Source organism: Sinocyclocheilus anshuiensis, unplaced genomic scaffold (genome assembly GCF_001515605.1).
Source record: "Sinocyclocheilus anshuiensis isolate Anshui unplaced genomic scaffold, SAMN03320099.WGS_v1.1 scaffold1146, whole genome shotgun sequence".
NCBI lineage: Eukaryota > Metazoa > Chordata > Actinopteri > Cypriniformes > Cyprinidae > Sinocyclocheilus > Sinocyclocheilus anshuiensis.
In genome coordinates this window covers 456,007-471,278 of record NW_015539920.1, presented here as the reverse complement: position 1 = coordinate 471,278, position 15,272 = coordinate 456,007, and the positions used below count along the sequence as shown (strand labels likewise).

General features: G+C 37.1%; 1 protein-coding gene and 1 long non-coding RNA gene across 2 annotated transcripts; both read right to left on the bottom strand.

Moving 5' to 3' along the window:
• Positions 1–5,559: 5,559 nt before the first annotated feature.
• Positions 5,560–5,792, bottom strand: LOC107686514 (uncharacterized). Its single transcript, XR_001634048.1, has 2 exons — positions 5,752–5,792; positions 5,560–5,643 (listed from the first exon to the last, which is right to left on the bottom strand). It is a non-coding gene; the product is annotated as an uncharacterized LOC107686514 (long non-coding RNA).
• A 659-nt stretch (positions 5,793–6,451) lies between these two features.
• chrna10a (cholinergic receptor, nicotinic, alpha 10a) lies at positions 6,452–14,309 on the bottom strand. Its single transcript, XM_016483558.1, has 6 exons — positions 14,161–14,309; positions 12,559–12,704; positions 11,663–11,817; positions 9,779–10,311; positions 7,425–8,093; positions 6,452–6,468 (listed from the first exon to the last, which is right to left on the bottom strand). The coding sequence occupies exons 1-6, from the start codon at positions 14,219–14,221 to the stop codon at positions 6,452–6,454; spliced, it is 1,581 nt and encodes a 526-aa protein (XP_016339044.1). The 5' UTR covers positions 14,222–14,309.
• Between the last annotated feature and the right edge of the window lie 963 nt (positions 14,310–15,272).

Below are 15,272 nucleotides of genomic sequence, written 5' to 3'. Positions count from 1 at the left end.
TTCTCACCAAAATTGGCTCAGATCATCTTCAGACCATGCTGGCAAAAAGTTATGGAATTCAAGTTGATTCGTCACACCGTTCTCGAATAACGCACGAAGGAATTCTACAAAAAGCACATAAAAATGGATGTGAGGCTATATCTCCGCAACGGTTTGGCGCATTGAGACCAAACTTGGTGTGTGTTATAACAAGAGCCTATTGCAATGAAACTGCTCTCAAAATATTCCTTGGCTTATGCCGACAACAGACATACCAATTTTCGCTAAGCAATTCTGAACTGCTTGTCGGCCATTTTGATTTATGCTGTAAACCTACTTTTTCGAACTCCTCCTCAAGCCTTGGTCCGATTTTCACCAAAATCAAGTCAAATAATCTTCAGACTGTCCTGACAAAATGTTATGGATTTCGTGTTGATAGACGAAACCGTTTTCATACAGCGCTGCTACAAATTTTAGACATGGTGCCAAAATTCGGTGCATCATGCCGAGTCGAACCATATCAAATTTTCCCATGTCAGCCATTTTGGGAGTCGGCCATTTTGAATTTTGTAGTTTAATGCTATATTTTACGAACACAATAAACGTATCTTTACAAAACTTGGTATGGGTCATCAGCACGATGCCCTGAAGGAGCCTGAGAAGTTTCGAGCCAGTGCCACCTAGTGGTAAAATAAAATATTTACATGCTTATAACTTTGGGTGTGGTCGACTTATTTTCACGAGAGTCACCTTTTTAGACTCCTGAATCCTTGCAGAATCCAGCAATACCAAACATGCCAGGTTTTGCGTTATGGTTTGTGCAACATTGTATTTTAGCGCTTAAAAAACATTTGCCAATATCTTAGAAACCATTACTCCGATCGACACGAAACCACCGTAGGAAATTCGAAAACATAGCGTGCCGGCTACACACTAATGCCCAATTGCTAAAATTTTGATACTAAGTGGCAAATAAATGCAAACAAAGTCGACCATCAGTCATTTTTTCTGTTCTCATATATAAAAATGTCTATAACTCCAAAACAAAATGAGATATTTTCACTAAATTTGAGACACATATGTATGGGCACACTCTAAGGACACATAAAACATTGGGTGGGAGTGTGCCTCTTGGTGGCGCTATAATTGAGTAAAACATGAAATTGCCATTGACTACAATAGAGTATTATGATATAATATGCTATATTTCACGAATGCATTGGTGTACCATTACAAAACTTTGTATGTACTATCAAGACCATGACTTGAAAGTACTCAAATAGTTGAGACAGTGCCACCTTGTGGTCAAAAGTTATAATGAAATTTCAAATAAATGCTAATAGCTTTCTGTGAATTTTGCCTATTGTAATGAGACTGGTATTAATAGATTCCTTGGGTCACGCTGAGTACAGTGAATCCATTGTTGCCATAGTCAGCCAAACTTCATGTCCGCCATTTTGATTTTCTTAAAAAACCTACTTTTTCGATCTCCTCCTAGACCGTTGGTCCGATTTTCACCAAAATCGATTCATATCATCTTCAGACAATGCTGACAAAAAGTTATGGATTTTGTGCTGATAGACAAAACCGTTTTCGTATACCACAGCAACAAATTTGAGGCATTATGCCAAAATGACTCTGAGGCTGTATCTCTGTATAGCTTTGACATAATGACAACACATTTTGTGTGTGTCAATGTCACCTCACACAGAACACACCAAAATTATTTGATTACAGCGCCACCTGTTGGTCAAAAGTGATAAGCCATTTAATCATATTTCTAGAGGTTGTATTTTTGATTTTTCAGCCATTTCAATTACAATCATCCTAAAATTGCTTTTATTACTCATTGTTACATTTGGTTTGATGCTCCATGCCATGCTTACCTCCTCAATTTGCCGCTGGAGTGCTTGGCCCCGTGATTGCTGCTTGCAGCTTTATTTATTATTACTATTATATGCAGAATTTCTCATTTTCATAACTAAAATAACTAACTATAAATAAAAATAAAAATACTATATTTTTTTTACAAATTACAAAAACACAGAACAAAATTGCTAAAACTTTAACTAAAATTAAAATGAAAACAGTCAATATAAAAATTAAGCTTAATTCAAAATACTATTAAAAATAGTATCTCTGTTATACTAAAATAACACTTATGCAGTATATTTTATATTGCAAGTAGTGTAGTATAATGCATCATACTTTCTTGAAAAAATATAGAAATAAATGATAAACAAATCAGAACACAATCTACAAGTACAGAATTATGTGCAACATATCTGTAAAAAATTAAAAGATAAATTACTTAGTTTTCGTTTCTTAATGGTGAAAATGTATCTTGATATTCCACTACAATTTCAACACATAACTGTCATTATTAAAATAAAAAAATGTTATGCAATAATAATGACAAAAATCAAACAAACAATGTCATATGGAGCTGACAGCACACTCATTGATAGCTGAAAACATTTTAAGATTAGTCAAAATGTTAAGTAAAAAAAACCACAAATGGTTATGTGTACAACCTGAGTGACTTACATTTGAATTGTGTGGAAATCTGATGCAGATTTCTCTTATTAAATGGTGGTTAGTTACCTGCAACATTTAGCCGATAGCCTTCTTTTGCACGAAGCCTTTCTCTGCTTTACACACATAGTCCCCTGAATCCTCAGCTCTCACTACGAGGCTGCGTGTGAAGGTTGTATAAGATTCATGAAGAAGGGTGTTGCCTTTGGTGAGGTACAACTCAAGATCTGAGTTAAATTGCACCTTACATGTGATCTGCACCCTGTCACCCTCAACAACATTCGCTTTGGGAGAGGTGCTTATTTGTCGGGTGATCACATCAAGATCTGTAAAAAAGAAGGTCCATCTCACTGTTAATGCAAAGTATCATCAGATGTGCATATACTCTGCATATGCGATATCTGACGTCTCAATAAATTATATCACCCTTTTTTCTCAAGGGGCCGATGTCAGATAAATTATGTGATGAGTGTGACCGGAAGCAGAAAAAAACAAAAGAATTCTCAAGTATCATCAGCAAATCTTGACAAGGCTTAGCAATTTACTGCAGAGCAAGTTCATAATCAAATCGTATCATTTAATGGTGGATCTGATGACAAAGCTGTTATCAAACAAAATACTGATTTTGAAGATGATGTAAACGAAAACATTTTAAGATTAGTGTATCTATGTTATGGAAGGAGACTCACAAAGAGGATTAGAGTACAAACTGGTTGTTTATTAACAGCAAGTGATGCAGATGGTAATGGCAGGTGAGTAATAAAGGCAATGTAGCTGTTCTTTGTATAGATGGTGAATATAACACAGTTTCTGGTTTCGCAGGAGATCGTGGAAGGGAGACAGAAGACAGCACACACCTCAGATGACGAGTACAGAGAATATCCACGGAGATGATCACTGGAACAGACGAAGGAATGGAACACAGGAGAACACACTGGAGGAGACACAGGAGGTAAGTACTACAGGCAGGTAGGTAGTTCAATGTATCACACGGATAGCATAGAGAGTCCACTTCGTATGAACGAGACCGGACACTGGAGTGAAGTGAGGTGTGTGCTTTTGTATGAGTCTTGATGAGAGTGCAAATTCCAAACAGGTGCGTGCAATCAGTACTCAGTTTATGGTGTTCGCTGTGATTGACTGGTGGCTGAGCCTGGCCGATCTGTGACAGTACCCCCTCCTCCACAGCCCGCTCCTGAGGGCCGAAGACCCTGACGTCGTGGTGGCCTACCTCTCCCTCGGGGCCCAGGGCGATCTGGATGAGTGGAGTGAAAGGCTTCCAGCAGCGTGGGATCGAGGATGTCAACTCTGGGAACCCATGAAGGTTCCTCTGTCCCATAGCCTTCCCAGTCCACAAGATATTCTGAGAGACCACCACGGCGCCGGGAGTCCACGATCTCGTTGACCTTGTAGATGGCACCGTCCTCCTGGATTAACGGAAGAGGGGATTCTTCCATCGGGCCAGGCTCTGTGGAGACAGAAACAGGAGGATGGTGAGGTTTAAGCAGTGACACATGAAAGGAAGAGTGAATCTCATACTGTGAGGGAAGCTGAAGTTGGTACGTGACTGGGTTTATCTGCTTGGTGATGGTGAAGGGGTCAACATATCTGGGACTGAGCTTCTTTGTTGACAGCCATACCTTCTGATCAGGTTGGTATGATGGAGTTTCAGCCCTTATAAGGTCTGCTGTTGTCGTGCTTCTGCGCACTGCCCGCTGAAGCTGATGGTGAGCTGCGTCCCAGACCCTCTCGCTCTCTCGGAACCAATAATCGACAGATGGGACATCAGACGGTTCCCCGGACCAGGGGAATAGGGGAGGCTGGTAACCAAGTACGCATCGGAAGGAAGTGAGTCCAGTGGATGGCTGGCAAAGAGAGTTCTGCTGCGAGTCTTGATGAGAGTGCTCAGGGTTAGGACGATTCTAAAGTCCCGCGCACTTTTGGGGCCCCCAGAGATCTGTTTTATTAGTAGTAACAGTAGTAGTAGTAATGTAATAGAAATTGTAAATGTGCTATGTTCCTGTGGCTCAGTGGTAGAGCGTTGTGATAGCAGCGCAAAAGGTTGTGGGTTTGATTCGCAGGGAACACACATACTGGTAAAAAAATGTATAGCCTGAATGCACTGTAAGTCGTCTGCTAAATGCATACATTATTATTATTATTATTATTATTATGAATTATTATATCCTGGGAGCAGCTGGAAACTAGTAATCTAGTTTTCCACTGTATTGCACCTCGACGGTACAATGCTGCTGACATGACTCGCTGCTGAGATGACCATATGCAATGCTCTTTCATCAGGTACGTTTTCATATGGAAATTTCTAAACCAAATCATAGCAGAAACTCATTACATCATTTCCCCATACTTTTTTGTTCAGTAATCTCCATGATCCCACATAAAGAAACACTAGTACATACTACAGCATATATTCTTAAATAAACTGTGGTCACATTTTAAATTATGCTATAGTATACTACAGTTTACTATTTGTATCAATGTCATGTAAGATATATGTTGTAATAATACAATAAGTAAGTAGTGTAAAAATACACTGCATCATATATTTTGTTATTAAAATAAGGCAACTTGTTCTAAATCATAATATTGTTGCCTAGCACAGTAGATCATGCATACCACGTAATATTAGAATAGTTACACCTTACTTATGAAATACTAATAGTATAAATACTTTTAATTTTCCAAGTCATTACCCCTTATCCCCCAAACGTTGCACATTGCACGTTGTCATACATACCACGTAATTTCAGAATAGGTGCCCTTTAGTTATAAAATACTTACAGTATAAATGCTTTATAATTTTGCAGGCTATTACCCCCTTATTCCCCAAACATTGCATATTGTTCCCTTATACCTAGGAGTAGGTACTGTGGAGGTAGGCTACTCTATAGTAACAAATAAGTAGGCCTACGCTGTAAATTCTTTTTAATTACGCTGTACATTGCGGGCTGTAATCTAAAGCGTTACCATATTTTAAGTTAAATGTAAAACATTATAAACATCACAATATGTACACAAGATTTATACCTGTACACAACATATTTGATATCAAAATAAAGAGGATTGTACAACTTGGGATGATCTGCATTTTAAATGTGTTCCACAAATCTGCACAGAAAAAAAGAAAAGAAAAAAACATTACTTTAGCATTTAGCATTTCTAAACAAACTATACATTGCCTGCTATGGATATGGCACTAAAGAGAGAGCTTCTTACCGTTTTCTCAAGTCAACCCCTCCACAATGTTCTCAGAAGCTTTAGTTTTTCGAACTGCAGAAGCAGCACACAAGTAACAATCTATAAAATGCATCCTTCCTCTTGTCATGTTATTTCCTCTTTAAAATGCCTTAAACATGAGTTTGCACTAGAATGCGGCTTGGGGGTTTTTGTATTTTAAAAATCAATATACATAGCGTAATATAACATGTGGGGAATGGGATAGCAGGATAAAAGAAAGCATCTTTGGCCAGAGATATAGAGAGCACAGAGGGAAGAAAACATGTCTAGTTTAAGATTTTTGATTCACTTTTTAAGCCTGTTTCCACCTGGTATTAATATGCATTTTATGATCCGGTCACAAGTGGTCAGCCCTTAATACAGGCGTAAATCGTTTATAAAGTGTTTTGTGATCAGATCACCACATTGCATTTAGGCCTGTCCCAATACCCACACTTTGTGGTCTTTGCACTTGATCTCTTGTGTACTTGCATGACATATTTCCTGTATGTGGTTCAAGTGGATGTGAGGACCACAACTGCATAGCACTTCTGATTAACTAATGGGACATACTTACAACATAGTGTTGTACAAATGCAAGTACAGTTTTTACTCAGCTTTATTTACACATTTTGTACATGTCATTCTTTGCACTTTAAAATAAACTGCAAAATGACAGTTTAATTGTAGTGCTTTTTAATTAAGCGTCCTCATCCTCTAAAACACAGAAAGGATGAAATTTGAACACAACATGATATTTTACAATTTCAGAATAATCAAAATCCAACATAATAAAAAAAAAAAATAGCTTATAAGGAGCTCCTTAAAATCAAATGATTAATTTCACTCTTTCAAACAAGTCCTTATATTTGACCTTACCGCTTTGAGTCAAACCATTCACAGTGTTCTCGTAAGCTTTAATTTTAGAACTGCAGAAGCAGCTCACAGGTGTACAAGATGCATCCTTCCTCTATTGGTGACCTTCCTCATTTTATGGACTTGCACAAATGGGTGATTGTTGTACATGCAGTTATATGAAATTAAATAGCATATTTCTGTACAAAAAAAAGCCATAATTTGATACAAATGTATCATTAGCCAGAGAAAACAGGATGAGTTTTTTTAAAGAAATGAAAATATATATATATTGTGGTTAAGATGCTCTTCACTTTGCAAAGACATTAGACTTTATTAACAAAGACTTTATTAACTCTTGAAAGGGAGGACCTATATTGACATGCACAGACAGAAAAGAGATCCACCGCTTGTAGAATGGAATAGTTCAGCTGTGAGAGCAAAGGAAACAACAAAGCACCACAACATCTGTCATCAGTGTTTTAATGCTTCTGTTTCAGGCATTTTGATCAGAGGAGAGGGCAGGATTTGCTTAGTTTATAATAGTATACATTTACTCACAATTATTTATGTCTGTAAATACAGCAAAAAAGATTTGATTGTTCAATCAAAAAGTATGCATGCTAAATAGTTTTATGATAAGTTACGTTAAACGGCTCTTTGGAATGCTTGATTCTAATTGGTCAATTGCTGTATTATATGCTCAAGTATTTTACATATTGACCTCTATAGGTGTACTGTCTCGTGTCACTCCATAGTCACTTCTTTTCTCACATAATAAAATAATTTAAACTCAAATACATATATTTTGTCAATACCATGGCCATAATGAAAAACCATAATGAAAAACAGCCACATGAAGAATCGGTCCAGAACCTTTGCAACCTTTTTCCACTCTCCGGTTCTTTTCGCTGTAGCTCTCTGATCGCGGTAACAGTTTGCGACATATTCAATATTCCTCATGAGATGCTGCTGCTCACACTTGCACTGCGCTTTGAGCCCACCATCATGATCTCTGTATCCATCCTCTCCTCTTCCTGTGGCTTTTCCCGCCTCAGTGCAATCCATGCTCATGAACACTCCCTCCTTCCACACGCCATAGTGACAGGTGGGGTGTTTTCCCAATGAGCACGCTGGACTCATGAGCTGAGACGTGTCTTCGGTGTCACCTGGGAGCTTTGGAGACGTGGCCTCCTGACTTCTCTCAAATTTGAACACAAAGTCATCTTTCCCAGCTTGGCCGTTCATGTTGCAGTTGGAGTCTGGCGGTTTTGGTGGTTGAGGGTCTGGTCTCTCTGGCTGTGAGGTCATGCAGTTCTCGCCGACTTCGTAGACGAAGCAAATCCTGGCCAGATACTGCAGGATGAATTTCTTGGCCCAGTTTGGGACGGGTTTGGCCTCGGGGCCACAGTGATGTATGTTCATAATAAAGATGGTGAGGGCAGTGGATGCAGTGATCATGGTCATCGTGGCTATGTAATACTTTCCTGTAGAACATAAGAGAAAGTTCAGAAACGTTTTGTCTCAATGATATTGCCAATAAAAGATTATATTAGTTTGACAAGTTCAGAATGAACATTTAAAAAGTGAGTGAGTGACCAAGTATGGTGTTCCATACTCATGGATTTCCAAACTCCATACTAGGGGTTTGGTGCCTTGCTTATTAAGGGCACCTAAGTCGTGGTTTTGAAGGTGGAAGAGAGTGCTGGTCATTCATTCCCCCCACCTACAATCCCTGCCAGTACCAAGACTCAAACTCACGATCTTTGGGTTACAAGTCCAACTCTCTAACCATTAGGCCTCAACTTCCTGTAGGCTTTGCTATTTTAGTAGTTAAATAGTCAAGAAAAAATAAATCCCACTGCCAAATAATGAGATGATTTAAAAAAATTAATGAATTTAAAATAATTTGTTCCAAAGGTATGTTTACACACTTTTTAGAGTCTTTTTGTTAGAAGCCAATACTTCTCATTCTGTATTAACTAACAAGAAATGTGGTTATGTATTTAATATTTATAAAATGCAACTGACAAAACACATAACATGCATCTTCACACTTTGTCATATGAACAAGCAGTCAGTATTCACACTGATAGCCGCACTATGTAAGCTGTATGATTTTAATTTACTAAAAATAACAACTCGGAGTCATTCGTTCGAGAATCGGACTACACTGGTTGAGCTGTGTGAAATTAATTCGCTAAAAAAACATGCCCTGTGTCCGAAATCGCCCCCTATACCCTTAAGTAGGGCACTATTTGAGGGGACAGCCAGTTTTAGTGGTGTCCGAAACCTTCGTGGACATTATCGAGTGCACAAATTCAAACCCACAATGCACAGCAATGACGAGTGTACAACTGATGTATGGTCAAAAGCTAGAGAATACCCATAATGCACTTTGAAAGTCGTGCGCCGAATTAATTGGTGTCTCACCAGAAGACGGCACTCACAGCTGAATCTTCCATCCATCCATTAATTTCACAAAGCGCTCGTCCACGGCATACAGCGTAATACAATCCAGGTATACATTCATTGAAAATTGATTATATTCAATTGTTAAATTAGGGTTTATTTTCATGACAGAGTTCAAGATAAATCCTTTCATCTTACTACCGGAGCTGCTAGTTTGCCAGTTTCAAATGATTATTAAACAGCAAGCACAAACTATGCTTTCCAGTGCACTCAGTGTCCAAATTCACTCACTCGTTTTAATTTACTCCTTCAAGTGAACTCTTCTAATTATTGTTTAATTATAGTTTATACATAATTTCCATTACAGAGTTCAAGATAAATCCGTTCATCTTACTACTGGAAGTGCCAGTTTGCCAGTTTCAAATGATTATTAAACAGCAAGCACAAACTATGCTTTCCAGTGCACTCAGTGTCCAAATTCACTCACTCGTTTTAATTTACTCCTTCAAGTGAACTGTATTAGTGGCCTAATGTAGAGAATAGTGAATGAGGGTATAGGGGGCGATTTCGGATCTACATAAGAGACACATAAGTGACACAAAACTGAATATTTAACTAAAAAAAAAAAAAGACCTAAAATGCCCAGGCTGATTTTTGAATAACATATGCTCACTATTTATGCTATAGTTTATGCCTTATGGCTGACTTTATATTAAAGCTTTGTATTTACACAAACTTTAATCATATCTAAATGATTCACCTATAAGAGGTACATTCTCTGAGGGAGGCATGATCTCAGCTACCAACAGCTGAAACACGGTGAGTGCTAACATCACAGTGACCCCCAGTGACACCTTCTCTCCAGAGTCTGCAGGTAGATAGAAACCCAGCGGAGCCAAGAAAGAGATCATCACACAGGGAATGAGCAAGTTGAACACATAAAATGAGGCCCTTCTCTTCAGTTTCAGAGTGTACGTCACGTCCGGATAAGGGTCTGCACAACAGCCGTACAGAATGACATTTCTCTTGGCCGGCATTCCCAGCACCTCCCATTCCACGTTGTCCACCAAGTCTGCGAGATCTGCGCTCTCCATGGCGTTCAGAATGTCAAGCTGGTTGCCGTTGTAGGTCCATGACCCGTAGGTCAGACGACACTGCTGGGCGTCAAAGGGGAAGAACGAGACGTCAACTTTACAGGAGCTTTTGGTGATGGCTGGAGCATCCCACATGATCTGGCCATCATGACGGATAACAACGTTGGTGTTCATAGTGCTGGTGAAGTGATCATCAGCGCTGCAAGACATAGAATATTCTACAGTAAACGGTAGAGTATTTAGGGTCATTTTACAGCGGGCATAAAAAGTCCACACCCCTGTTAAATATTTCAGCTTTGTAAGATTAATCTAATTAATCCAAGTAAAAAGATTCAAAATTCAAGAAACAAACAAATTAAAACGAAGAATAGAAATGTAACCTGGTAGAAAAAGTGTACATACCTCTCAACTAAAGCACTCAGTCTTTTTGATTAAGATTCTATCAACTTAGCCCATCTTGATTAGTCAATGTTTTCCACTCTTCCGTGCAAAAGATCAGCAGATTGATCATATTTCAGGGGGATCTTATGTATACAGTCCTCTTCAAGTCATTTCACAGGTTTATTTCAATTAAATGTAAGTCTGGAATTTGACTAGTCACTGGACATTTTAAAACCTTCTTCTTCTGAAGCCATTCCATTGTTGACTTCGATTTGTGTTTGAGGTCATTATTGTGCTGAAAGATGCCTTCATCTTCAAATTTTTCATGAAGACCCACAGTTTTTTTTCCCCCAAAGAACATCTAGCGTGATTTTACTTGGATTAATTTTTACTCCTCAAAAAGCTGCAATTTTAACAGGAGTGTGTTTTTTTTTTTTATATAGCCACTGTAGCCATTAGGTTCCCCTAAAACGGCAAAGAAAGTGGTTGAGAAAGAATCTGAAGGCACAAGATTAACATTTGCTTAAAATTCATTTGATTCAAGTCAACAAACTGGTCTAAAAGGTTCATTCTTTAATTTGTCTAATTGAATCTAACGTAATGACTTCCTGATCTGGTCATAGCAGTTAACAATTCAGTGAAAAATTATTTAAATTTGGGTTTGTTCATGAGTAAATACTGAGTATTTTCATTTTTGAGTGAACTATTCCTTTGATGGGTTTTCACTATCTATGTAGAGGGTGTACAGTACATAACTGACATGACAAAAACTATTTCTTTCTTAGATGTCGTTCGGGTGGATTTAATTGAAATAGATGCCACGATAAAAGACTAACATGGACAAATTTATTCAAATGATAGCGTGGTAGTCTGTTTGAGGCCAAGACTAATACAATATTTACTAATATATTCCAATAAGAGGTGTACAATATCCTCTAAATTCAATGCAGGGGCAGCTATAGAATCATACTTAAATATCGCTCCATTTGATGTTTTTTTTTTTTTATAAAATAATTGCCTAACAATATTACTTAGAGCCTTAAAAAACAGGAGCATATGTTTCTCTGAACACTCAATCATAAATGCTTTAATTAAGTGTTGAGCTTGTGCCTCCATGTGGGGAAAAAAGAAAGAGCAAACAAAAATGGCAATCTCAATACCAATCTGACCTGTTATATAGGACTATATCGGGTCTCCATACATAACTACCAGGTATACGGATGGTATCAAGCCCGTCATAGTTATCCTTATCCCAGGTGAGATACTTGTCAATCCACACTTGCCGTATCCATAAATACGCCGACAGAATCTGGTTTCGCTCGTCCTGTAACAGAAGGGTACACTCAGCAATTTATATTGCTTGCCTTAGAAAGAAAATAAAACATCTTTAGGTGCATGTTTCAATGTACGAGCAAATAAATTAAAATAAAGCTTTTGTCTGGCCAGTTTACAGAAAGATTTCATTTGAATGGCAGGCATCCTTAACAACACTCACAAAATCTTCACTTCATCACTAACTAGTTAGCCTCCTTAACTCATCAAAAGGGCTATTAAACTTTGTTTTTAAAAATTATTGCAATTTTTACAAGATATAACAAACCTTTTTTTATCCAACCATACTCCAAAAATCATGTAAAATGCATTAATTTAGTCACTATTTTAAAATGGTAATTTCTTTCCTTACTGACTTTTCCTTACTCCTTATATAACTTATAGCGCAGTATACATGATGCTTGCACATTTATCTGTGTTTGTTATCCAACAGAACGACAACATTTTCTCTACAGTGTCCTCATCTGAGCTCATTTTCTGGTAGGCTGTGGTTTTGTGTATTACACTCTAAAAAAATGCTGGGTTAAATACAACCCAGTGCTGGGTAAAAAAAGGACAAACCCAGCAATTGGGTTGTTTTGACCCAGCGGTTGGGTTACTACCCAGAAGGTTGGGTTAAACATTTAACCCAACCGCTGGGTCAAAACAGCCCAATTGCTGGGTTTGTCCCTATTTTACCCAGCACTTGGTTGTATTTAATCCAGCATTTTTTAGAGTGTATGTGGCAGATTACCATGTCAATGATTTGGGAGAGGGTGATCTGTAGTGTGACGTTCAGGATATCTTCTGTGTCCTCCACTGGCCTCAGTGCACTTGTGTAGTTTCTAAATAAATCATTGAGCAGTTTCTGGGCATAGATCCCATTGGCCCCCCAGCAAACTGGGAAAAAAGAAAGAAAGAAAGAACTGTTTTCTGTTTGAATATTTCAAAATGTAATTTGTAATGGCGGAGCTAAATATTTTTATTCAGCAAGGATGTAAATTTATCGAAAGGGACAATAAATACATTTATAATTTTTATCTTTTATCTATAACTTTCTATTTCAAATAAATTCTTTGGAACTTTCTTTTCATCAATCCAATTAATATATAAATAAATAAATAAATAAATAAATAAATAAAAATAAGTTGCAACAGCACAATTGTTTCCAACACTGATAATTATAATAAATGTTTATTGAGCAGCAAATCACAATAAAATGATATCTGAAGGATCACGCGACACTGAAGACTGGAGTAATGATGCTGAAAATTCAGCTTTTGCCATAACAGGAATAAATTATATTTAATGTGTATTCACATATAAAACAGTTCTTCTAAATTGTAATAATTTTTCACAATATTAACGATTTTACTGTATTTTTTATAAAATAAATGCAGCCTTGATGAGCATAAGAGACTTCTTTAAAAAACATTTTAAATTAGTCTAAATGTGATGTGGCAAGTTTTTAGACAGACGACGACTTACAAATGTTGGAATATAACAAAGCAAAGACAAGGCAAGATTCATCCTAAGGTAAACCAAATACTAACTTTTCAGTTTTATTACATATTTGAATTTGATTGATGTGGTTTTGTATTACAGCAATAGATCAGAGCTGCCTGTCAATCAGAGCCACATAACAGCACTTGTGATGGATAACACATGCCCACATGACAGATGGCTTAATCGGGAGGAATGGAGGGATGAGATTTCCTGCTAGATTACTCATCTGAAGCTATACAACACAAGCGATTGAGTGTATATACCATTAAGCAGCTGGTCAGTATACCAATATTGAATATTCCCACTGTTATTTTCCAGAAAAATAAAAAGATACAGTTCATGAAACACACTGACACTTTGTGACAACATGCCCCAGTAGCATAGAACATGGTGTCTCACTATAGGGTTAGATGGTACCCCATAAAGTGCAGTGCATAAGAGGAAAGTGATTATTTAAGTAGGTACTGAACACTATATGAAAACCTTTGAGTGATATAGACACAGGTCTAGACTTTGCCAGATGTTTGCAACTGCTTTGTCATGTCAGTGAAGCTTTAAAAGAGATTTACAGAAAGGATTATCATGTTGGATTGACAATGTGATGTCAATACACAGAAATAGATATATAAAAATTATCAGCAGATGGAAATCAATGCATAGAGTAAATGGCAAATAATGCACTTTCACTTCAATGTCACTTTTTACAGTAAGTTGTACTTTTGACTAAACATTAGACTGTTTAAAATGAATTTAAAGAGGGTTTAAGACCTAAAAACCTGCAAAAAAAATCAAACAATTGTGAACAACAGCACAGTGGCAGATTGATATGTAAGAAAGAAGAAAGCATTACCTGGCACAAACATCAAGCAGGAGGTAAAAAAGGCAAAATATTGCACATTCTTGGCAGTCATCTCGCAGTTCAGTTTATTGAAGCTCTGCTATGGGGCTTTAAAATGAGAAGTGAATAGATATTCGATTCATTGAAGATCTAGTCTTTCAACTCCAGATGACAGCTGCTGTATGAAAGTCAATAAAACACAGAGACACTAAACCGTTTAATCCTCCAAACAGAGCACGTGTGTAATCCTGCCTCTGTGCCTCACTCTATTTGACATCGTATTATATATGTAAAAAAAAAAAAAAAAGTCCACTTTTTGCTGCCATTGAGTTCACATGTATTTATTATTAATACAGTTTTTCTCAGTCGCTTTGGTGCATTTCTCACATCACTATTTACATTTGCACAACAGTTAGTTCAACCTCCACAACATTTAGTCATTTGTGCACATCATAGTAGCAGTTTCTCATTCCTTCGAACAAATTGCAAATGCTTTTGGACATGCATCAATTGCTTTCATACAACTCTCTGCTGTTTTATAACATTATCATTTGCTTATGTCATGTCAGTCAAAATTAACTATACTTGTGAATGCTGAATAGTCATTCCATATAAAACTAATAGTCCTCATTCTATTGCTTGAGTCATTACATACAAAAATGTTGAACTAGTTGTCAAAATCTGTCAAGCAAATTTTACAAATTTTTTAAATCTTTTTTTTCCTGAAAATGTCTCCTAAATTGAACAATTTCTCTCAGGTGAATCTCAACTTTCACTGATAAGAAGGGGTGTGTGAAGCATTAGTTGCAACCAATGATAAGCCACTTCTCTACAATCACTGTCAGAGCTGAATCCCATAAACCCCCACTTTACAAGCATATATTAATCTTTATATAACTATGTTATATAATACAAATAGTTTAAAAGCAGCTTCACAGATATAAACCTGGAAAATAAGTGTTGCCAAATTTTATTATGAAACTACTTATATTTTTGCTGTCAAAAAATATTTTAAAGCAGACAATAGTGTCATTATAGTGTCACACCCCTGGCAATAGATAGATAGATGGATGGATGGATAGATAGATAGATAGATGATGGATGGATGGATGGATGGATGGATA